General features: G+C 42.7%; 1 protein-coding gene across 1 annotated transcript in view; it reads right to left on the reverse strand.

The window, feature by feature from the left end:
* The window catches only part of LOC113021404 (beta-1,4 N-acetylgalactosaminyltransferase 2-like), a 48,129-nt gene that overhangs the window by 14,984 nt on the left and 7,618 nt on the right, over positions 1–25,527 (reverse strand). The window contains exon 7 of the mRNA XM_026166047.2: positions 89–202. Coding sequence (XP_026021832.2) covers positions 89–202 — 114 coding nt within the window. The remainder of the gene's footprint in view (positions 1–88; positions 203–25,527) is intronic.

The raw sequence follows: 25,527 nt of genomic DNA on the forward strand, positions 1-25,527 counted from the left end.
ATTCAGAAACAATCAAATTTCATGCAAAACTTTATTTTCATATAGAATTTCAAATTTCTAGCTCATTTAACATTGTTTAAACACATACCAAGGTCTCCAGTGTTTATGTGGTAGTCAGTGCTGGTATAGGACACTTTGGCTAGCAAGTTGTTGAGGGTCACCAGGCTGCGAGACTCGATAATCAGTTTGTTCTTACCAGATCCTGTTAATTCAAACCACAAAATTTCACAACAGCATTAAAATGACTTGATTAATAGTTCAAGTTTTAAAGTCAATAAATATGACAAAGTGTACACCCTACAAGCTATATAGATTATATAAAAATGAATTCAAACAAGGTCTGTTTATTCTGCCTTTTTGCCTAGCTGAAATCACACTTTCTTATATTTTTTAAATAACAACTAAAGGCGGGACACATTTTCAAGAAAAAAAAAGTTGAAAAGCAGTCAGTGAGTTCACAACAACACTGAGAAAAATAAACAAATTGCTAGTGTTGTATGTTGCTTTCTCATACAACATAATTATGAAAAATAATGCTAATGTACCAGATGTAACATATCCAATCGATATATGCAAAGAAACTAGAACTGTCCATAAACCCTCCTGTTGTGTGCATCCCCACCCCCCTTACTTTAGTGTTCCCGGTAACAATTGACTGGTCTGTTTTAACAGCTCTTAAATTAACATAACACTGAAATGAAAGAGGTACTCATTACTTTTATATGTTCAAATGCATAGTGTGGAGGATGTCATAAGGCCTTGAGGTAATCAAATGAGTGTTTTAATTTGTAAATGGGTCAGGTTCGACCCAAATACAACAGGAAGGTAAATCAAGATGTGTAATAATGAGTTTAATACAGGGAAACAGTATTAAACACAAGAAGAAAGGGAGGTGCAAGAAGGCATGGAAAGTAATGACACCAGCTGAAATCTATCAGTAATTAGAAAGCAACCCTGCCAATCCTCAGTACCAAGTGATGGCCTATAAAAAGGTGTCGCATTACCAAGGTTATTGCTTGTTTCATAACACAAGAAACATCTGATGATTGTTAAAATCATTAAGTTCTCAAGTCACGGTCAGTGGGAGCTGACTGTCAGGGGCAGATCTAGAAGGTTGGCATGTGCCACCCTAATATGATCTCTTGCCACCCCAAGTACCACCCTACTTTTGCATACGACAGTGTTGTGCTTTAAAATAAGATAGCATTAACACTTTGAGCACAGTTACAGTTAGCAGTGAATATAAATTCTACAAATGAATATACTGCATAGTGTTACCCCCCTCCACCATTAACAAGAGGTTCAGCCCATAGCACATTTCGAAGAACACCATGGGAATTTCAGATTTCACACAGGTGGTTGGTTGTTACACAATGAAGGTGAGTGTTATTAACCCTCTGTGGTCCACAGGCACGCTGCACCTCCAAATCACATGTCTGATTTAAGCTGACATAGCAACAAGCTGCAGCCACGCTGAGTCTTTCAGCCCGTGTTGAAAGTTCGGACTTCAAAGTATACACCGTTTTTTAAATTTTAATTACAGGCCAGTAAATTCAGAGTTATGATAGAAAAAATATAATATAAGCCATGCTTTTTTCTAAATACTATTGTCATGTTTTGTTTTGTATTTTTGTTTTGTTTTCTTTTAAAGCATTTTCTAAGGACAGATAGGAAGAGGGGAAAGTTTTGGAAATGACAGCAGCGAGACAGAGCGAGTGACAGAGAGAGAGAGATATTGATATCGAGTTTTTAGATGTGGGAGATTTGTGACGTTTAGCTTTGAGTGTGTAGTTAGTGTGTTGTGTAGTCGTTGTTTTAATTTGTGTGTCAGTGAGGGTACTAATGATTGTCATAAAGGCAGATTGCAATGTAAGCACTGTGACCAGGTAGAAAACCAGAGGAGTGACACAACTCCTGTTGTCAGGCCTGCAGGGTTTATCCCTGTGGGGTTCTCCTCTGTCTTGTGTCCGACAAACACATAATAATTTGTGGGGCATCTTATTTTGACACTCGATTGTTCTCTCTTTTTAGTTAGAGTAATATTTTTAAATGGTTGTTCAAAATTGTAAAAAATTCCAGGTGTATTTTTAGATAAATAGTTGAAAATGTTTACAAAATGTGTGAAAAGGATTTTGTGTTTTTTGTGTGATTTCAGATCAGTTGTGATAATACAGTATGTCAATGAAAAAAACAACAAAATTAATACATGTGAGGTTGAGCTGTAAAGAATGATACCAAGCAAGACAGGGAAAAAAATGTAACAATTTAAAGGTGAAATACAAATGTAAAATCAAAAGGAGTCAAAAATAAACAGTCATATTTTGGACCTCAGAGGGTTAAATCATTTAAATTTTTGTTCATGACGGTGCAGATTTCTGACATTTTGTGTAAATTAAGCATGCAAAAATTAGATTTTTTTCTAACAAAAAACCAGTGAAACTTAAGATAGACATGTGTTTGTAAATGAACCGCCCCATGTTGTGCAGCTTTCTGGATTTTATACGTATTGGGCTACATATTTATTATATATATATACATATATATATTAGGGGTGCAACGATATTCGTATCGATATTGAACCGTTCGATACAGTGCTTTCGGTTCGGTACGCATATGTATCGAACGATACAACATTTGTAATTTATTTTATCAACTTTCCTTCTGACGATGCTGTCTGTGTGGAGCGCTCAGTGAATCTGCGTTCGACTACTCCGCCTAGGCTGCACTGTCGAGTGCAGATCCACTGAGCGCTCCACACAGACAGCATTGTCAGAAGGAAGAGCGCAGGGCAAGCTAGCGAGACAGAAGTTAAGCTCTCCTTGCAACATGGCAAATTGAACTTCCCCCACCCTCATTCAGATCTGGCGTTTGGAATTATTTTGGTTTTCATGTGATGTATGACCCTGAAGGTAAGCGAGTCATGGACTAAAGTAAAACAGTATGTTGGATGTGCCACGCAATGCTCAATTACATGGGTGGGAGCTAGTGTGTTAGCGCACTTAGCTCGTTAACGTGTTGGCCGTCTAGCCCCATGCACGGGGCGATCAGCGGTAGCTCGTTAACGGAGATTTGCCGTGTTGTGGCGTTAACGTCATTTTAACGAGGTTAACCTGAAAGCACTAGTGGGAACACAACGAATATGACTGCACATTTACGCCAACATCATCCTAGTGCAAAGACAAAAACAACAAGCACGCATGCTACAAACTTTACCTGAGTCATTTAGACAGATGTTAGCACATGATTCTCCTTATGGGGACCTGATATGTTTAATATGCTGCTGAGAATATAGCCCAGAAGAAGCGGATAGTATAGCTTTTATTTTGGAAAGAGACATTTCTCTGTAATAAACTCTCTTTTCCAAAGATGAGTGATTCCTCAATCAGATACAGGGCTCGCAAAATCGCTAGCCCGACGTCCCAGGGCTAGCGATTTTTCCAGTCGGGCTACCAAAATCTATCTCTGCCCTGCCCGTCCGGCTATTGTAGGAAGGAAAAATATATGTCAATGCTTTTGCATTCTTTCGGAAATGTAGCTGGGTAATTACAGTGGGGCAAAAAAGTATTTAGTCAGCCACCGATTGTGCAAGTTCCCCCACTTAAAATGATGACAGAGGTCAGTAATTTGCACCAGAGGTACACTTCAACTGTGAGAGACAGAATGTGGAAAAAAAAAATCCATGAATTCACATGGTAGGATTTGTAAAGAATTTATTCGTAAATTAGGGTGGAAAATAAGTATTTGGTCACCTCAAATAAGAAAAATCTCTGGCTCTCACAGACCTGTAACGTCTTCTGTAAGACGCTTTTCTGTCCCCCTGTATAAAAGACACCTGTCCACAGCCTCAAACAGTCAGACTCCAAACTCCGCCATGGCCAAGACCAAAGAGCTCTCGAAGGACACCAGGAACAGGATTGTAGACCTGCACCAGACTGGGAAGAGTGAATCTACAATAGGCAAGCAGCTTGGTGTGAAAAAATCAACTGTGGGAGCAATCATCAGAAAATGGAAGACATACAAGACCACTGATAATCTCCCTCGATCTGGGGCTCCACGCAAGATCTCATCCCGTGGGGTCAAAATGATCATGAGAACGGTGAGCAAAGATCCCAGAACCACACGGGGGGACCTGGTGAATGACCTGCAGAGAGCTGGGACCAAAGTAACAAAGGTCACCATCAGTAACACACTACAACGGCAGGGAATCAAATCCCGCAGTGCCAGACGTGTTCCGCTGCTGAAGCCAGTGCATGTCCAGGCCCGTCTGAAGTTTGCCAGAGAGCACATGGATGATACAGCAGAGGATTGGGAGAATGTCATGTGGTCAGATGAAACCAAAGTAGAACTTTTTGGTATAAACTCAACTCGTCGTGTTTGGAGGAAGAAGAATACTGAGTTGCATCCCAAGAACACCATACCTACTGTGAAGCATGGGGGTGGAAACATCATGCTATGGGGCTGTTTTTCTGCCAAGGGGACAGGACGACTGATCCGTGTTAAGGACAGAATGAATGGGGCCATGTATCGTGAGATTTTGAGCCAAAACCTCCTTCCATCAGTGAGAACTTTGAAGATGAAACGAGGCTGGGTCTTCCAACATGACAATGATCCAAAACACACCGCCCGGGCAACAAAGGAGTGGCTCCGTAAGAAGCATTTGAAAGTCCTGGAGTGGCCTAGCCAGTCTCCAGACCTCAACCCCATAGAAAATCTGTGGCGGGAGTTGAAAGTCCGTGTTGCTCGGCGACAGCCCCAAAACATCACTGCTCTCGAGAAGATCTGCATGGAGGAATGGGCCAAAATACCAGCTACTGTGTGTGCAAACCTGGTAAAGACCTATAGTAAACGTTTGACCTCTGTTATTGCCAACAAAGGTTATGTTACAAAGTATTGAGTTGTATTTCTGTTATTGACCAAATACTTATTTTCCACCCTGATTTACGAATAAATTCTTTACAAATCCTACCATGTGGATTCATGGATTTTTTTTTTCACATTCTGTCTCTCACAGTTGACGTGTACCTCTGGTGCAAATTACTGACCTCTGTCATCATTTTAAGTGGGGGAACTTGCACAATCGGTGGCTGACTAAATACTTTTTTGCCCCACTGTATGTCATTGGCATCGGTGAGCCACTGTCAATATGTGACATATTGAAATCACGTTTGAATTTGCGCTTGTTTTTTTGCTTTCACTTTGCAATCGCGCGAACTGTGTATAGAGAGCGACAGCACTGATCTGTGAGTGATGATAATTTGTGCACCAATTCCTCTGACATCGTCTTATTAATCGTTAGCTTACTATGCAAACATGACAAGTGAAATCTCCCGCAGCAAGCTTAAACATGTGAGAGGTTGATCGCGCAGAGAATCGCTGAGCTTATGTGAGTGCGTGTGTAAAAGCATTTCAGTTCTGCTGAGCCAAATAAGACAGGTCAGGGTGAAGAAGTGACAGCCAAAGAAAAGCTTACCACAAAACGGGAAAGTTATGACAAATCAGACTATAAGGCAAAAAGAAAGTGCAGCTTTATGGTTTCATGGACAAAAGAATTTCTGTGGCTGCAATATGACGAGCTAAATAACCAGGGCTGCACATAAATGGTCCGCAGGTGTGTATTCACTGTCAAAATAAAAAACATGCACAAGGGTTAGGGTTAAATTTAAAAACTGTACTTTTGAGTTAAATATATATATTTATAATTTTAATAAATGACAAATTAAAAAGGCATGAACATTTTTTTGTATCGAAAAAATATCGAACCGTGACACCAAAGTATCGAACCGAACCGAACCGTGAATTTTGTGTATCGTTGCACCCCTAATATATATATATATATATACCTACAGTACATAAAAACAAAATTCACATGTTTTATGTGAATTTTATGTCAAACTAACGTGTTTAATCATGTGGGCTACAGAAAAGAATTAAGTTATAGATTACATTTATATGAAAAGCGTGTATACTTAATGCATTTGAACCATTACAACATTGTAACCATCTGCATATGTGTTTGAAAAAAGAAGGCTTTGATTTTGCCACCCCATTTGATTTCTCTGCCACCCTAAGAAAATTTCTCTAGATCCACACCTGCTGATTGTGCAAGAGTGAGAACGAGGACCCAGGTTCAGACACAAAAGGAGATAGAGCGGAGAGTTAAACCAAAAGTGAGACGTTTTATTTTAGCTGATAAACATGAATACAAAATAATGCGAGGCAAACTGGGCGACAAATTAAACTGCTACTAAACTAAACTGGGAAAACGGAACAAGATAACTGTGACTAATCACGATGACTATGATAACTATGATTTCTATGATGACTGTGACTATGAGTGCTATGACTAGACGTGGTGTCACAGACGTTCTGACAAAGACAAGACAATGAAAAACACAGACTAAAAACACACAGGGGGGGGGGGGGGGATCAGGAATCACATAGGGAATCAGCTGACACACATGAACCTAATAATGGGACAGGGGAAGTGAAACTAAATACAATGAACAAAGAAAACCAGGCTCTTTCAAAATAAGACAGGAGGCAGACAATACTGACTTGATAACAAGGGAGACTGGACAGTGTTGGGGAGTAACGGAATACATGTACCGCCGTTACGTATTTAAAATACAAAATATGAGTAACTGTATTCCGTTACAGTTACCGTTTAAAAAGGTGGTATTCAGAATACAGTTACTTTGTTGAAATAAATGGATTACACTGCGGTACTTTCCTGTTTCATTTTGTCGCGGGTCAGGACTGTTTGGGTTTGTTTGACAGCTACGTTCTGTTGTTCCAGGCGGCAGCGTTACGGTTGCCATGGTTACAGGGCGACGCTCTCTCTCTCTCTGCGACCGTGTGTTTCCTGGGTGAGAGAGCGCCTTTTGTTGTTGTTGTTGTTGTTGTGCTAAGCTAACAGGCAGAATGCTACAAGCATAGCTCTAAAGAATGTAGCATCATGGGCAGTGTAGTCCGTGCTGCAGGGAGAATGGACTGTGTAACGGTCTTTTGCATTTGATGTTTGTTGCATTTGATGTTTGTTGCATTTGATATTTGTTAAGCTGTATGTCTGGATTTTGTTCCTTTGCGCCCTCTGGTGGTGAACTGTGTAGGGTACAGCTTTGCTGTTTGGGTCTCCACCCAGCCACTTTTCTTTTGCTAGCGCACATGGTGTCTGCATGCTGCAACTCACAGATAGCTCCACACATGGAGAAAATATTGTTTAAAGAGTGAAATAATTGATGAAGAAGATGGAAGATAAGGCAATAAGGCCATAAAGGACTATTTAGCACCTCCTGGATGTCAGCTCACGAGGTTTGTGTATTTTAAATGGTTTATTTTCTGTAATTAAGGATTTTTTGATTGATTGACATTACGTACAAGAGCGCATTTTGATGTGATGTTTTTGTTTTATTGTTTTGTCCGTGAGCAGTTCTCACGGGTTGCCAAGACCAGAATAAACCCTGTTTTATAACTACATCGTGCGTACGTCAATCCTTGAGGGTGCTACAGTGAGAACTCCGCTCTGCACGGGTAGATGAAGGACGCAGCCCCGCAGGAAAGTCAGGTGCCCCGAAAATAAGTGTTGCCTCAATTAAAGGACTGAATATAATTAACCAAAAGAAAGAGAAATAAAAAGGAAAAGGACTGTAAAAATAATTAAGATAAGTTTCCTTTTATAAATGAACAAAGGACTGGAATATTTCTTCTTTTTTCTTTCTTTCTCATTGTTTACATTTCTGCTGTTCAAGTGACTGATATTCATACAATGTTAAGTTAATGTTGTGATGAGTAACCTGTGTATTGTGCATATGGTGGGCTTCAGCAGTTGCTGTATGAAACAGTATTACTGGCTTGGACAAGATATGTAATGTGACTTAAGTATACACGTTAAGTGATGTTTAAGGAGTAATAGTAATTACTGTGCTTTAAAGTTGTAACAGTAAATGTAGATTAATATTCATTTGCTCCTCAACTACCAAATCAAATTTAAGCTGCTGCACCTTTACATTGAGTCTAAGTAAGATACACAAAAAACCCAAACCCCTCCAACGATGGCAGAGTTTGAGGCTAATCCAGAAGTCAGTGAAAAGGGTGATGTGGAACAACTCTCTGCAGATGAGCAACTACAAGCAGTTGAAGGCACAGCTGATGATGTTTCTACTACCTCACAAAGAGCACGACAGAGCCAACGAGTCCGTACATTGACGGAAAAGGGCAAAGAACTGTACGGTGAGCACATAAAGAAGGCTGCACATCGTTTCAGTGTGCGCTATGAGAAGTGGAAGGTTGTCATTAAGGATGCCAAAAGAGCTATAGATGGTCAATGCTCAAAGGATCTGCTACAAGAACATGTTTCCAAGGTTTTGAGTGCTTCTAAGGATGTGAATGCAGCCTATGATGACTTGAGACGTATTGAATCTCCAGATAGTGACACAAGACGAAGGATGGATACGTGTGAAGCCATAACAAAGACAATTATTGAATCTGTAAGAAAGTGTCCAAGCCCAAGTAGTGCGGAGGTTCAAAGAGATGAAGAACTTTGGAAGGACACTGAGTCTTCATCTAAATCCGTAGCCTCAGATGTGAAAAGTCAAAGGGATGAAAAATGGAAGGAGACTGAGTCTATGCCTAAGTTAGAAGCCTCAGACAGGATGAGTGTTAAGTCACACCACACTAAGCTCTCTTCTCATTCGAGGGTTTCCTCTAGACACTCCAGCCGGCTCTCGGCTAAAAGACAAGATGCAGCTGCTGAAGTTGCAGCAAATGAGGCTGCTCTCCAAGTTCTGCTTGAACAAGAAATCCATATGAAGGAAATTGAAAGGCAAGAAGCAGAAATAGCACAAAGACAAAAGGCTCTAGAAGCTAAGCGCAGAGAAGTAGAGCGACTTGAGACTGTAAAAAAGCTGAATGCAGCAAAGGCTCGACAGCGGGTGTATGAACAAAGTGAATGTTCAGATGAAGAAATATACAACCTACTTCACCACAGATCTGATAAGAAAAATGAAGTCAAGTCTGAAAACAATGACCAGCATATGAAACGGTGTTCCTCGCCACGAAATGTGACACCGCTCCGAGAGGTGAACACAGAAGATCTGGTCAAGGCATTTGCAGTGTCTCTTAATGCAAGTCGTCTTCCGGTACCAGAGCCAACAATATTCAGTGGCGACCCTATCAGATATAATGATTGGAAAATTTCCTTTCAGACTCTGATTGACAGGAAAAATATACCAACTGAAGAGAAGACTTATTATCTGAGGAAATATGTAAGTGGACCTGCAAGGAAGGCAATAGAAGGCTACTTCCCGCTTGGCACAGAGTCTGCATACTATGCAGCATGGACAGTTCTCGAAGAGAGGTATGGCAATCCCTTCCTAGTAGCAAAGGCCTTCAGAGACAAACTTGACGCATGGCCTAAGATAAGCTCTAAAGGCAGTATGGAACTTCAAGCATTTGCTGACTTCCTTTGCTGCTGTAAGACAGCCATGTCGCAAATGAAGGGGCTTGAAGTGCTCAATGACTGCAATGAAAACCAAAAAATGCTCGCAAAACTTCCAGATTGGCTTACTTCAAGGTTGAACAGAAAGGTTACAGAAGTGCAAGAAGAGACTCACACCTTTCCAAGCTTCAGCCAATTTGTAGATTTCATCTCACGGGAAGCCAAAATTGCCTGTAATCCCATAACATCTCTCTTTGCTCTGAAGCCAAGTGATACTGAAGGGGCAAAAACCACAAGGAACAGAGGCAATGGAGCAAAGGTGCTAGCAACTAACTCAAATGAAAGGACTGTTAGTGCTAGTTGTGTGTACTGTGAAAGGTCGGGTCACAGCCTACTTAAGTGTAGAAGGTTCATAAATGAGAGCATTGTTGAGAGACTAAAGTTTGTTCAAGACAAGAAGTTATGTTTTGGCTGTCTGAACTCTGGTCATCGCTCCAAGGATTGTGAAGGGAAAGAAACCTGTGACACATGTAATAAAAGACATCCAACATGTCTTCATGACAATCGCACGAAGGAAGAAAGAACAAGGAGAAATCCACATAAGAACAGTGGCAGGACAAGACAAACGAACGCAGATGTCTCACAAGACAACAGTGTCACACCAACAACAAGTGAAGCAACTTCTAACAGAGTCACGCAGAATGTTGACGACACTCACACATCTTCCATTATTCCAGTATGGGTGTCAACCAAAGTTGAGCCAGAGCATGAAATTCTTGTGTACGCGCTCCTTGATACACAGAGCGATACGACCTTTATTCTTGAAGAAACGGCACAAGCTCTGCATATCAAAGGTGAATCGACTCAGCTAAAGCTCACTACCATGTCTTCAAGAAACACAGTTGTGTCCTGTCGCAAGCTCTCAGGTCTACAAGTCAGAGGGTTCTACTCAAATAAGACCATTTCCCTACCAGTGACGTATGCCAGAGACTTTATTCCCGCAAACCGAGATCACATTCCATCGCCTGCAACAGCTAAGGCATGGTCTCACCTTGAGTGCATTGCAAGTGAGATCGCTCCACTACAAAGCTGTGATGTTGGTCTGCTGATTGGGTACAACTGCCCCCAAGCACTTGTTCCTCGTGAGGTTGTGTCTGGAAAGGAAAATCAGCCGTTTGCACAAAGAACTGATCTGGGATGGAGTATTGTGGGTTATGGCAATCCATGTCTCGATTATGGAGACGCCTTCGGAATAAGTCACCAAGTCATTGTGAAGGAAGTGGTGCCTGACATTAATCCCTCTTCAAATCTCACCAACAAGGTTCACTATGTCTACAGAACTCAAATAAAGGAAATGATCTCTCCCACAGAGGTCCTAAAGATGTTGGAGTCTGACTTTGTTGAGAAAGCACCAGAAGACACAAAGGTCTCTCAAGAAGATCTCAAATTTTTAACAAAGATGAAAGCCGGCATTAGGCACAAGGAGGATGGTCATTTTGAAATGCCACTCCCATTTAAGAGTGAAAGGCCGAACCTGCCAAACAACAAGGCATGTGCTATTCATCGCCTCAAATGTTTAGAAAAAAGGCTCAAGAGTAACAAGCAGTACTACATGGACTATAAGAAATTCATGGATGAGATCCTAGCCCATGGAGATGCTGAAAGGGTCACAGAGCAAGACATTGATAAGACACCAGTTTGGTACATCCCACACCATGGTGTGTATCATCCACAAAAACCCGGAAAGATTCGTGTCGTCTTTGATGCCTCTGCCAAGTTCCAAGGCGCTTCCTTAAATGACCATCTCCTCACTGGTCCAGAGCTAACAAACACCTTGCTCGGAGTCTTGTGTCGCTTCCGAAGAGGCCCAGTGGCTTTCATGTGTGACATCGAACGCATGTTCCACCAATTCCATGTGCATGCTTGTGACCAAGATTACCTACGGTTCTTGTGGTGGGAGAACGGTGACCTTGAAACTCCATTCACTGTCTACAGGATGAAGGTACACCTATTTGGAGCAGCATCTTCTCCAGGTTGCGCCAACTATGGCCTCAAGCATCTTGCAGCTAAAGGGGAAGGAAGTTTTAATGAAGAAACCATCAAGTTCACCAACTTCTATGTTGATGACGGACTAGCAAGTGTTGACACTGAAGATCAGGCAATACAGCTGGTTAATGAAGCACGCAAACTCTGCAGCATGGGCAAACTTCGGTTGCACAAGTTCATCTCAAACAGCACCAAAGTTCTAGCTTCGCTTCCGAAAGAAGAATGCGCTGCAGCTCCCAAAGAGCTAGATATGGCACTCGGTGAAGTACATATGGAAAGAGCACTTGGCGTACAATGGTGTGTGGCATCAGATCAATTTCAGTTCAGAGTAGTTGTTAAGGAAAAACCGCTCACCAGAAGAGGAGTATTGGCCACAGTCGCCTCTGTGTTCGATCCACTTGGGTTTGTGTCACCTTTCATTCTGCTGGGAAAGCAGATCTTGCAACAAATGTGTCGAGATAAACTCAGTTGGGATGATAACTTACCTGACAGACTTCGACCTCAGTGGGAGTATTGGTTGCGTGACCTGGGAAACCTTGCGGACGTAAAGGTTCACAGATGCTACATTCCTTCGAACTTCAAGGCACACCACTACGAACTTCATCATTTTTCTGATGCAAGTGCATCTGGATATGGAATGTGCACTTACCTCAGAGCAGTAAGCACAACTGGTGAAGTCCACTGCCCATTGGTGATGGGAAGATCAAGAGTTCCACCAACCAAAGTCACAACTATACCTCGGCTTGAGTTGTCGGCGGCCGTTGTTGCTGTGCGCACTGGTGACATGCTGAAAAAGGAATTGGAAATGGAAATTTCAGAAGAAAGGTATTGGACTGACTCGAAGGTGGTACTCGGATACCTCAGCAATGAAGCCAGAAGATTTCATGTGTTTGTTGCAAACCGAGTGGAACGCATCAAACAAAGTACAGATTCAACCCAATGGAGGTATGTACCTTCCGAAGATAATCCGGCGGACCACGCCTCAAGAGGTCTCACAGCAGAACAACTTGTAGCATCAAACTGGTTCAAAGGCCCAGACCTCCTTTGGCAGAAGGTCATACCCAGTGGAGAAATTAAGGTGGGAGAGTTATCAACCAGTGACCCGGAGGTTAAGAAGGTTCAAGTCCACAAGATACAAGGGGAGGAACAAAGGTCACTGTTAGATCGCTTACACAAGTTTTCCCACTGGTCGAGGATGATTAAGGCAGTTGCTAGACTCAAGCGCTATGTGAAAGAAGCAAAGCATCACAAGAGTAGATCACACGACATCAGTAGCCTACAAGAGAGAAAGGAAGCAGAGTTAACAATCATAAAGATGGTTCAAGAAACAGCCTTTGCTCAGCAAATAAGAACCTTGCAACATCATGATGTGATGCAGATGAAAGACAAGGTTAGCAAGTTACACAAGTTATGTCCATTTCTTGATGACCAAGGCATTCTTCGGGTAGGCGGACGCTTAACACATGCAGCTTTGCACCCCAATGTCAAGCATCCTGCGATCCTGCCAAGAGACAGTCACATGTCGGCATTACTGGTCAAACATTATCACGAGAAGACATACCATCAAGGACGAGGGATCACCATGAATGAACTTCGAGCTAATGGATTCTGGATTCTTGGATGCAGCAAGATTGTGTCATCTTACATCTATAAATGTGTAAAATGCAGAAGGTTCAGAAGGCGCACAGAGCAGCAGAAGATGGCAGACCTCCCAGAGGATCGGATGGAGACCACACCGCCATTCACCTACTGTGGGATGGACTGCTTTGGTCCTTTTTATGTCAAAGAAGGCCGCAAGGAGCTAAAGCGTTATGGCTTGCTAATCACTTGCATGTGCTCCAGAGCAGTGCATCTTGAAATGCTTGACGATCTCTCTACAGATTCCCTCATCAACTCCTTACGTGCATTCATGGCCATCAGAGGTACAGTTCGCCAGATAAGATGCGATCAAGGCACGAATTTTGTCGGCGCTAGAAATGAGTTTATTGGAGCATTTAAGGAAATGGATCAAGCCAAGCTAGGGAAACTGGACTGTGAGTTTCTCATGAACACCCCAGCGTCTAGTCATATGGGTGGTGTCTGGGAAAGACAAATTCGCACCATAAGAAGTGTTCTCATGTCCATTCTGGAACAATCAGCCAAACAACTCGACAGCTCCTCTCTGAGGATATTCCTGTATGAAGTCATGGCAGTGATTAATAGCAGACCATTGACTACTGACCAACTATGTGATCCATCAAACCCAGAACCTTTAACACCGAATCACATACTAACCATGAAGTCCACAATCATCTCTCCACCTCCAGGAAGGTTTGTGAAAGAAGATCTTTATCTCCGTAAGAGGTGGCGTGGTGTTCAACTACTTGCCAACACTTTCTGGACAAGGTGGAAAAAGGAGTATTTGTTAAATCTTCAAGGCAGACAGAAGTGGACCAAAGAGCACAGAAATGCTAAGATCAATGATGTTGTCCTCCTGAAGGATGAGATAACTCCATGCAACCAGTGGAAGTTGGCAAGGATCATTGAAGTGTATCCTGGAAAGGATGGAAAAGTGAGGAAGGTGAAATTGCTGCTGAGTGATCCAACCCTGGATAGAGCAGGAAAACGTACCTCCAAACCTGTGCACCTGGAAAGACCCATTCAGAAGACAGTCATTCTGATGGAAGCGGAAAACGATTCTCCACCGCACTCTGCTTAAAGGATAATTCATGATAGTTCATTCAAAAGCCGTTCATTAGTTCATAGGTTCATAGTTTTTAATCACAAGTGATTGGTGGGAGTGTAATGGTCTTTTGCATTTGATGTTTGTTGCATTTGATATTTGTTAAGCTGTATGTCTGGATTTTGTTCCTTTGCGCCCTCTGGTGGTGAACTGTGTAGGGTACAGCTTTGCTGTTTGGGTCTCCACCCAGCCACTTTTCTTTTGCTAGCGCACATGGTGTCTGCATGCTGCAACTCACAGTTAGCTCCACACATGGAGAAAATATTGTTTAAAGAGTGAAATAATTGATGAAGAAGATGGAAGATAAGGCAATAAGGCCATAAAGGACTATTTAGCACCTCCTGGATGTCAGCTCACGAGGTTTGTGTATTTTAAATGGTTTATTTTCTGTAATTAAGGATTTTTTGATTGATTGACATTACGTACAAGAGCGCATTTTGATGTGATGTTTTTGTTTTATTGTTTTGTCCGTGAGCAGTTCTCACGGGTTGCCAAGACCAGAATAAACCCTGTTTTATAACTACATCGTGCGTACGTCAATCCTTGAGGGTGCTACAGACTGCCATACACGTTAATGTGTCTGTGAGCGAGGGAGGGAGAAAAAGGCAAAGTACGAGTTGTCATCGAGCAAAAACGGGAGCTGGAAGCATGTAAATATAATAATAACCACTGCAGCCAAGAAGAGTGCCTGACGAGCCCAGTTGTAAGTAAGCTATTAAGACTCGACTGTACACCGTGTTCGTGTTTTCCTCCGAAACAATAAGTTCCGTTGGAGCAGCCTTTCAACGCCTCTCTCTGTCTCTCGCAAGAAAAGTTGACCCACACAACAAAGTAAAGCTATTTTTCGGCTACGAGCCGACAGGGACCCCGCCGTATTAGTCAGAGGTCCCTTTACTACAGTTCGGAGTCGCGGACTTTCAGTAATAGTAATAAATCACACAGCAATAGTACATTCACGTTGTTGTAAAAAGCATGATAATATATTAAGTAATCCAAAGTATTCAGAATACGTTACTGTCATTGAGTAACGTAACGGAATACGTTACAGAATACATTTTGGGGCATGTAATCTGTATTCTGTAATGGAATACATTTTAAAAGTAACCTTCCCAACACTGAGACTGGAACATAAGGGGTGACGACACAACAGGATCTAGATAAACAAGGACTAAAGAATTTCAAAATACAAAACAACTCAATCCAAACTTGTTACAGGAAAAATGGTTCTATGTTTCTTTACCTTCTTTTAAATGTACAAAGATGCCTTTTGTCTGCCCTTTGCCTATGGTTAGATTAGTTTACAATTATCTTTTTAGACTTTCTCAGCAAAGACATACTGTTTTGGGACATATTGTTTTAGATTGTTTTATCTCTCACAGCCTTCTCCCAGCTCTCTGCTGACGAGACTAGCGCCACATATGGAGTTGTTTATTTTATTTGTTTTGTATTTTCTTATCCTGTTCTCACTGTCTTTCCTATAAAAATTACCAAGCCACTGTGCATGGTGTGAGTTGTCCTTAGCAGCTCACCCGTGTACACGTTTGATAAAGAAAGTAACTTTGTCTCATTGTGTCTTTATTTCTCCTGGGTTTTTTACAGAGTTTTCCCCCAACATTTCTTGGTCCTTCGAGCCGGAGCGCCTCCATCGTGTCCCATCTCCGTGACCAGTCCACGTTGCTCGTCTGTCGACAGCCCACACACTAGGTGTGTGGTCAAAGACCAAGGGCGTTAAATTCGAGTCTTGGCCAACGTTCTTAGAAAGCGACCCACGGTGGTGGGGCCCGATCGAGGTGGACCAGACCCGGCGACACTGACCAGGTAGATACAGACACACTGACACAATCTTGCGTAAAATCGTATTTTAAATTCAGGGAATTTAAAATAGCGAAAGTAGCTCGTCGCGACTGGAAGCTCCCCACTTCTGTGGGTTTAAAGTAGCTCGTCGGCTGGTAGCTTGGAGCTCGTCGACTGGAAGCTCCCCACTCTTGTGGGTTAGGTTTGGAGCTCTGGGTAGCTCCCCCAGCTGGGTCAAGGGAATAAGTAGCTCGTCTACAGAAAGACTGGCAGCTCCCCTTATGATAAGGGTTCCGATCGCGCGAATAAGTGTGAATGTGAATGTATGTGTGTGTGTGTATTGTTTTAATTAACGGAGCAAGCTGAATTTTCACGGTCCAATAAGAGACTGAGCTGCTCCTACTGTGTTTTTCTTTACTGCTATTCACTGACGTGCTGGTGAGTTGAGAGAACGGTCGAGTTCCGTCTCGTAAAGTTCACACCGCTTTTGGAAATAGTCCGAAAGTAGAAGGGCGTGTGAGCAACCACTCTCGTCTCTAATACCAGCGAAGGTGATAGCAGCTGTATCGTGTATATATTACTTAAACAAAAAATAAGTAAATACATAAATAAGATGGGTAATCAAGCAAGTGAAATTAAAACTCACTCCTGCTGACGAGCAGTGGTGAGAAAAGAAAAATCCAGGCGCCGGACAAAACAGTCTGTAAATTGAGAAAATTAAGAAAACAAAATATAAACAGTCAGAAGAATAGAGCTCAACTGCCAGTTTTAGTAAAACCAGAAGACGAGACACTGTGCAGTGCCCACAATCCTTTTAGAAAGCCATGACCCATTCCTGCAGCCGCATCTGCAGCACCACCCATATCAGGAAGAACATAATAATCCCTTATTAAGTGAAAACTAGAGATCACAGTAGTTTTGTAGTAGTTTAAAAGGGTTGAAAACAGACCCCACTGAGTAGATATAAATATAAAAAGTACGAAATAAAGCTAAACAAAGGGAAAATTACAGTAGAAATTATCTTTAGAGTATTTGAAATTAATAATAGCAAGGATAACAACCTGTAAAGTGATATTAACAATGAAACACAGTTGGCATGATGACCATGCCCACAATGTATAAAATGAATATAAAGCAAATAATTCACACGAAAATATTTTAATAAAATAAATAAAGTATATTAAGGCTGTGTCATTGTTCAGCCAAGGCCAGTGTGTGAAAAGGTAACTGTCTCCACCTTGGGAAAAGGATGATTCTGCAGGTCATCTGAAGCCCTTGATGGATACAAAATAAAATATAAATAATATATTATAATAGAACTGCCTGGTCCGCCATGCAACAGAGAGAACAAATGTGACCGCAGATTGGATGAATTCTAAATTATCTGTTTGCCGAATAAGATGACCCTAACTAACAAATTGGCTCAGGAGTAGTATAGTGGTACACACTGATAAAATATTATAATATGCTATTGCTGTCATATAAGACAAAGAGGATAATATTAACAATGACATAATATTAATATGAAGAGGCACCTTAATCGGTTATGATGTGAGGTGGATAATTGTTAAGCAGTAGTCTGCATCAAGCTTAAGGTTTGCTGAAACTCAGTGTAATGACATGTGAGATGAAGACAATACAGAGAATAACTAAACTAATGAAGTGCATAGAGGCACTTGACCAGCTTGAAACCTATCATCCTAGAATGACACATTGCTGAGATATAGAGCACACCTATAATAACAACCAATAAGCAAAACCCTGTAGACAACAGCTACAACTACAGGATTGAGAAGCTGAATTAAATATGTAGACACTGCTAAGCTGATGAGCATGTTCCACCACTTTTCTTTTTCTTTTTTGTTTCTTTTAGAGCAGAAGCTGCTGTAACACACCCAAAGAAAGACTCTAGGTCTGACCAACCGTCTCAGTCGTGGGCAAAAAGATGACAGTCAATAAAATTCTAAAAGATAATTTATTGACGAAAAATATATCAAGAGATAAAAGATAAAACAGTCCAGTGTCCCACTTATGAATTGTATAAAAACACACAGTCCCAAGGCCAGAGCCAGCTATGCCACACGGCCAAGTTGCACCCCACATGTTGCCTTTAACAGGGTTAGAAGTTGTCCTTGGAGACCCACCACCCTGCAAGCATATAGTCAGTGGTCACTCAAGCCTCTGGAACTCTGCTGCCTTTAGGCTGTGGCATATAATAGGCCCTGGCCTGCACAGAGAGACAAAACGACGCACTTAATATAAAATTCATAGGGCAAAACCCATCCATCCCAAACATATCTGATTTCATCGCATTGCATACCTGCACAGAGAGACAAAACAACACAGCAGTGTTTGTAGTGTGGGCTATAAGTATGGAACGCCAGGACTGCCATAATGAATTAATTAAATACACCATTAAATAATTAATTAAATGTGGCAATAATTAATTAAAATTGGAATTAATTAATTAAATAAATAGTTATGATATATGTAATTAATTAATTATTGACACATTTAATTAATTATTTATGTATTTCACATTTTAATTAATTATTGACACATTTAATTAATTAATTATTGACATATTTAATTAATTATTTATGTATTTCACATTTTAATTAATTATTGACACATTTAATTAATTATTGACACATTTAATTAATTATTGACACATTTAATTAATTATTTAATGATATATTTATTTATTTCATTTTGGCAGTCCTGACGCCTGGCTCTCATCATGAAATAATTTTATCTGTCAGCCTCACCCATCAAACTCAGGGGGCGGGGTTAACGCTGATCGAGTCAAAACCATTGCTTTGGCCTGGTGGCCATTGTTTCTAGCACACAACAACCGGCATGTGGAAGCTAACAGAACTGAGCTTTGAAAAACCCTGTTTGTGTGTTACCAAATACCGTTTTAATATTTTTTTAGCCGAGAATGTAGTGGTTTAATCTTCATGTGTCTGGTCGGTTTGTCAAGATACAGCCTCTTTGCAAAAGTGTTTCGATGATTTCGGAGATGTCGTCCCAGTCTCACGGCAAAGCGTGGGATAGACCCGCTCGCCTCGCAAGCAATCCCACCGACAAAGCGCAGGCCCCGGTACACAGCTGTAGTAACCCCCGCTGACTTCTTTTACTGAGGTTATATTTATCGGTGTTTTATTTCCTGATGTTCTTATGTGTCCTACGTGTTTCAGTCGCCAATTCTGAATTATAACTAACATTAAAAACATGTTGTGGTGGGGCGTGGTCTGCGGGGCCGTGCGGACGCACCTGCACGGCATCCGCAATCACGCCCGCCGTGTTAAAACACGGGGACTGAGGGGTTGGTGGTGGTGTGGTGTGGTGTGATGTGAATCAAATAAAGTTGGCTCTGAACGTCGCTCTGTGGTCCCGCCGTGCCTTATTCATGCCACATTGGTGCCGAAACCCAGGAGGCGGCATGGCGGGTACCTACCAGAGCCAGGAAAGGAAAGAGCTGGCCGAGATGGTGGCCGAAATAGCGGCCACCCAGCGGAAGCAGGCGGCGGAGGTGCGTCGCCAACAGGAGGAGCTGCGGCAGGAGAGCGAACGCCACCTGGGGAAGATGGCAGAGCTGGCAGCGCTGCTCTGGGCCTGGGCGCCACCCCCACAAGTGTGTCTCGAGGACAGTGGAGGAGCCGTGTGGGTCACCTCGGCAGCCGGAGGTGGTGGACGAGCCACGCGGGGGTCCGAGCCTGCCGGAGGAGGAGGAGCAGCAGCCGGGTGAAGGGCTGCTCCTGCCGGGAGCGGTGGAGGAGCCGCTCCAATCGGAGGACGAGGCGGGCGAGGGTCTACACCTGCCGGAGGCAGAGGAGTCGCTCCACCCGGAGGGGGGCGAGGGGCGGTGCCTGCTGGGGGCGGAGGCGCAGTGCGGGGAGCCGCTCCAAACGGGAGTGGCTGAGGCGGTGGCGGAGCAGCTGTGCGGGGAGACGGAGGTCCCTGCTCCAGGGCAGCCTGTGCAGCCGGAGTTGGAGGCAGAGGAGCGGGACAGCCCCGCTAGGCCGGGGATCGGCGGGCTGGCTAGTCCAGCCTCGCTGCCACCAGTCGATTCTGCGCGCCTGGCGTCTGCCCAGCCGCCTGTGTGCAGGAGCACACGGCCATGCCGGTGGGGCCGTGTCCGCTTGCTACGCGGCCGACCTCCGGACCAGCTTCGCCGTTGCCGCTGGATGCGCGGGCGGCCACCAGAACGGACGCTTCCCCGTCGCTTGGTCGGGGGCTGGGGCGCCGATGTGTAGGGGCCGAGTCTCGCCCCAGGTCGCGGGGGGGAGTAGGTTTGGCCGGATCACTCCCCGGCCTCAATCGGGCGATGGGGGTATGTGGTGGGGCGTGGTCTGCGGGGCCGTGCGGACGCACCTGCACGGCATCCGCAATCACGCCCGCCGTGTTAAAACACGGGGACTCAGGGGTTGGTGGTGGTGTGGTGTGATGTGAATCAAATAAAGTTGGCTCTGAACGTCGCTCTGTGGTCCCGCCGTGCCTTATTCATGCCACAATGTTTAAGGAGGAGAGAGAGCAAATCTGTTTAACATCTGATCTTTGGGTTTTTGTTCAGTAATCAGCGTGACCTGTGTATAAACACATAAAAGAGATAACGTTGGTGTTTCCGTCATGTAGTAACTGCTGGCTTTAACTGTACAAAGGTTGTTCGACACTATGAAACACATACAGACTTCATGATGTTCGGCTAATATTTTTATTGTGAATATTAATCATGCTGACCTCGCTCTGTACACCACGCAGCGAGGTCAGCATATCCACGATATCCTCAGCTCCATGAGTTTCCCAGCTGACTATCTAACTGCCAACTATTCCAGAGACGTGAAAATATACAGCATAAAGAAAAGTGTAAGAGACTCAGCAGCAGATTAGAATTACAGTTATACATTTAATAAATCACCAAATGAATCCAAGAAACGAGCAAACCTGTTCCGACAATTTGAATTTGTATTCCCTCAGCTGCAGACTCGCTGCTGTTTAAATGTTTGAAAAGGAAGATTAGATATAAACAAACGTTAAACATAGACTCAGTCTGCCTTCACATTTGATATGAGGCCAGCACGTATAGTGGCCTCAGCAGGCTATTACTGAAATACACGTGCTATATCATAAACTATGATATAAACAGGGAGGTCCTATTAACATGTTTAGTTTTAAAGGACACCTTCCTGCCTTTAGTCTCATTCATGAGCAGTATTCGTTTTCTTCTAACATCCAGAAGTCTGCACAATGTGTTTCATAGTTTGTAACAAGCCTTTGACAGGTAAACATAACATGACCGAAAAAGCAAAAAAAAAAAAAAGAGAGAGAGAGAGAGAGTGTTGATATAAGAAGAGAAAATTCTCTCAATTATGGAGACAGACAAATGGTTCATTTATGTTTGATGTGTGTTTATTCCTCCCTAAATATCGTCGGTGAAGTTTGCCATGCACGTCAGATTTTCCTGCGCATTTTTATACCTCTGCCAACAGAGAGAGAAAAAAAATCACATTCTAACAGACAGCTGGTGCTTAGAATACAGTTGAATAACTATTAAAAAACAGATGATATTTAGATGATAGTTCAGTCTAACACATGTGCCAGTGAACCATTAAACGTCTGTGAAACTATGCAGTTATGAAACGTAACTTTAACCTCAGCCAAACCGATTTGCTCAGTTGTAAATAAAACAGCGAAGTAAACGTGACCCGACAGACAGAACCTGAGTGAATGAAGTCCAGCGTTTAACCACTGAGAGCTAAAACTCAGCTGAGGTTTGAAAGCTGTGTGCTGGTGATTGGACATCAGCCGCTGATGAAGCTGTTCGCCTATAAAGTGCTCTGTAAGGAAACGAGCTCCAGCAGCTCTGCGCTCGGGGAAAACACTATATTTACTTATCTTGTGCAGAAAAATGCGCTGACATTGCTTTATATCGAGCACCGGCTGCCCAGTTAAACTGTGACTATCACCAGGTAACGTAGGCGTGTTTCTTGAATTAGCAGCAGGTGTTAAACAGCTGACAGATGAGGAGGAGGATGCATGCAGGTAAACTGAGGGTCTGTTGAGCTGATCGCTGGTTTCGTGAGAAAAATGTCAGCTCGTTCTTTATGTTACAGAAGCACAGAGACACAAGACCAGGCGGAAAGAGACGATCGTTCGGTGAAAATGAGAATCTGCGAATGCAACATGTGGAACACGGAGAGTGGAATATGTAAACAAACCGGTTAACGTACCCCCTCGGTGCGCTCTGCATGCTAACTGTTAGCAGAGCTAGTGAAATCTCTGAAAACATCTGAGCACTTTTGCAAGCATGTTCTATGTTGACAACCTGACCAGACATACGGCGCGACATTCGCGGCTAAAACACTGTTAAAAGTGTAGCTGGTGACAGAAAAACGGGGTATTTTAAAACTACACCACCACCATTGCTGCCTGTGATTTGATCTGCATTCTGGGATAACTGGCTGCCCCAAGTCTACACAAGCAATCGATTATCTAGGATCGACCTGTTTTGACTTACTTTGCACGGCAACCAATCAAATGTTAGAGAAGCTGCATGGGCAGCGTTAACCCCGCCCCCTGAGTTTGATGGGTGAGGCTGACAGATAAAATTATTTCATGACGAGAGCCAGGCGCCGGGACTGCCAAAATGAAATAAATAAATATATCATTAAATAATTAATTAAATGTGTCAATAATTAATTAAATGTGTCAATAATTAATTAAAATGTGAAATACATAAATAATTAATTAAATGTGTCAATAATTAATTAATTAAATGTGTCAATAATTAATTAAAATGTGAAATACATAAATAATTAATTAAATGTGTCAATAATTAATTAATTACATGTGTCATAACTATTTATTTAATTAATTAATTCCAATTTTAATTAATTATTGACACATTTAATTAATTATTTAATGGTGTATTTAATTAATTCATTATGGCAGTCCTGGCGTTCCATAATAAGTAGACCAGTGTGTCAGTGCAATCAAGTACACCTGCCTCTAATTAGTCCAACCCCATTCCAGCCATTGGCTCACCAAAAATGTGACACACACAAAACCACTCCCAACCCAGTGCAACTTCACACAATAATATGGAGCTGAATTAACACAGGCACATTAGTCTACCATGTTACAAGCTGCATGCTATTAAAAGCCAACATATGCAGACTTCTGCCTTGTTCGGATGGCAGCATTTTTCTTTTTCTTTTGTGTCCTGACACGTTTATGTTTTTGTTTTTGTTTGATTATTTTGTTGGTTTTGGAAACGAATTTAAACGAACTTGTGACAATACTTGAGAATCACAGTGACACATAGTGATTAGGCATATGATTGAAAAATGCCTAGGTTTAGAGCTGTGAGCTATGAGCTGTGAGCAATGCAAAGTTAAATATATATATATTTGTATAAATGGGAAACAACCCTAACTTGAAAGTTTGAAATGTGTGAGATCCATGAATTGTTTGAAAAACTAGAAATTATCTAAAACTGCCTTAAGTGAAAATGTAGAGTTGCATCTATTCTCCCAAACAAAAAAACAAAAAACAAAAAAAGGGAGAAGCATTCTGTAACTTAAAAATAAGGCTGACTGTTGACAACAGACTAAAACACTAATTCACAGGTGGCTATCAGGAACAGAGAGGCGAGCAAAGTCACAAACACCAAGGCTGCAGACAGCCACGCAGAAACAGCAGATAACATAGAGACAACGCCTGCTAGAACCGTGGAGAGGAAGGTCACTTCACACGAGATTGTTGCGCATGTGAAATACACAAAGATAAACAAATAACCATTTATATAGACAGCCAGTATGTTTTCTCTGCTGTGCATCATTTTGCAAAAAATCTGGAAAACCAGAGGAATGATTACACCAACTGGCAAACCAGCATGCCAACCTCTTACAACGCCTACTGACTCTTTCATTACTACAGGCAACAATTTTGCTGACAGAGCAGCAAAATAGGCGGCACAACAGGCAAACATCACATTGATGGCAGTAAACACACATCAGATTCCACTGGATGTGTTGAAAAATGAACAAAAAGCAGCAAGCACAGCAGAGCAGGCAAAATGGCTAAAACACGGTGCAGTTCTGACAAACGACTTAGTGATGTGTTATGGCAAGCTAGTGTTGCCAAAATTCCTCCACAAAATGGCGGCATTAGTGACTCATGGCTGTACGCATTTGTCAACGGGGGGACTGACCAGTATTGTCAACTCTCATTTCTACACTGTAAATTCTACACTGTAAATTTTGAAACCTCAGCAAAACAATTTGTCAGAACGTGCATGACGTGTCAAAAATATAATGCTCAGGGAAACCTGAGACCACACAATCCATATGGACTTTATTGAGCTAAATGAATGCCAAGGGTAAAAATACACCCTAGTGGTTATAGATGTATTCTCAAAGTGGCCAGAAATCTACCCAGTGAAAAAGGCAGATACAATTTCAGTAGCAAAATGTATGTCTAAGTTGTAGGAAAATAAAGAGATGATTGTAAATGACGAAGAATGTAATGATGTCTATCAAGTGTCTTGCAGATCACAGCCCGGTGACTGGGTTCTGATCAAGGTGCTCCAAAGGAAAAACTGGAGCACACCCAGGTGGGAGGGGCCATACCAGGTTCTCCTCACCACGCCCACCGCTTGCAAAATTGCGGAACGACCATCCTGGATCCATCAGAGTCACTGCAGGCGTGTCAGTGAAGCCATCTAAACACAGCTGACGGCAGGCTTGCCCGCTTGTTGTGATCTCGCCCGGTGGAGGGGTCAGCTTTCCTGGCCGGGGGGTCTACTCGCGACAGGAGGGTGTGTCCCGTCGTCATGAGGTGGTGGCTCTTAACAACTGCAGCGGCCCTGACCATGGCCGGGCTCCTCATCTTTGCTTCCGTGAGGGACAATAAGTCACGCTATATGAAGAAAAGGCAGACACTGTATGACAAAGGAAAGTACACCAAGTTTCCCCATGGCTATGCCACTAATTTCTGGTGGCAGTTTATGAACACTACAGCTTACTGGAATAATAAAACTGACTGCTATGCAAATACATATACACTTTCTGCCCACCGAGGAACGAGAGGAAGTGTATGGACTGTTCACTCAACGAAACCTGTGCCAGTAACGCGACACTGATGAGCCTCAACTGTCGCTCCAACTACAGCTACCGGATGATACTACAAACAAAGACTCATTACCAGACAGGATGTGCACGGACGGCACCAAGCAGTAAAGGAACCAGAGTTTCGCATCTGAGGAGGAGTGAAATTCTTACAGAGCTTGATCCCCGGCATTGGAGTTGCCGAGGTGCGGGATCATGTGGAAATCAACCGATATGCTCTGCTACGACACATCAACTTGACTAAGACCCTGGAACCGCCTTAGCAGGAGAACAGCAGGCCATCAGAACGATGGTGCTGCAGAACAGACTGACACTAGACCTGCTAACAGCATCACAAGGAGGAGTTTGCAAGCTGATCGGGGAAACATGTTGCACTTTTATCCCTGATGGACACGAAA

This window comes from Astatotilapia calliptera, chromosome 4 (genome assembly GCF_964374335.1).
Source record: "Astatotilapia calliptera chromosome 4, fAstCal68.1, whole genome shotgun sequence".
Classification (NCBI taxonomy): Eukaryota; Metazoa; Chordata; class Actinopteri; order Cichliformes; family Cichlidae; genus Astatotilapia; species Astatotilapia calliptera.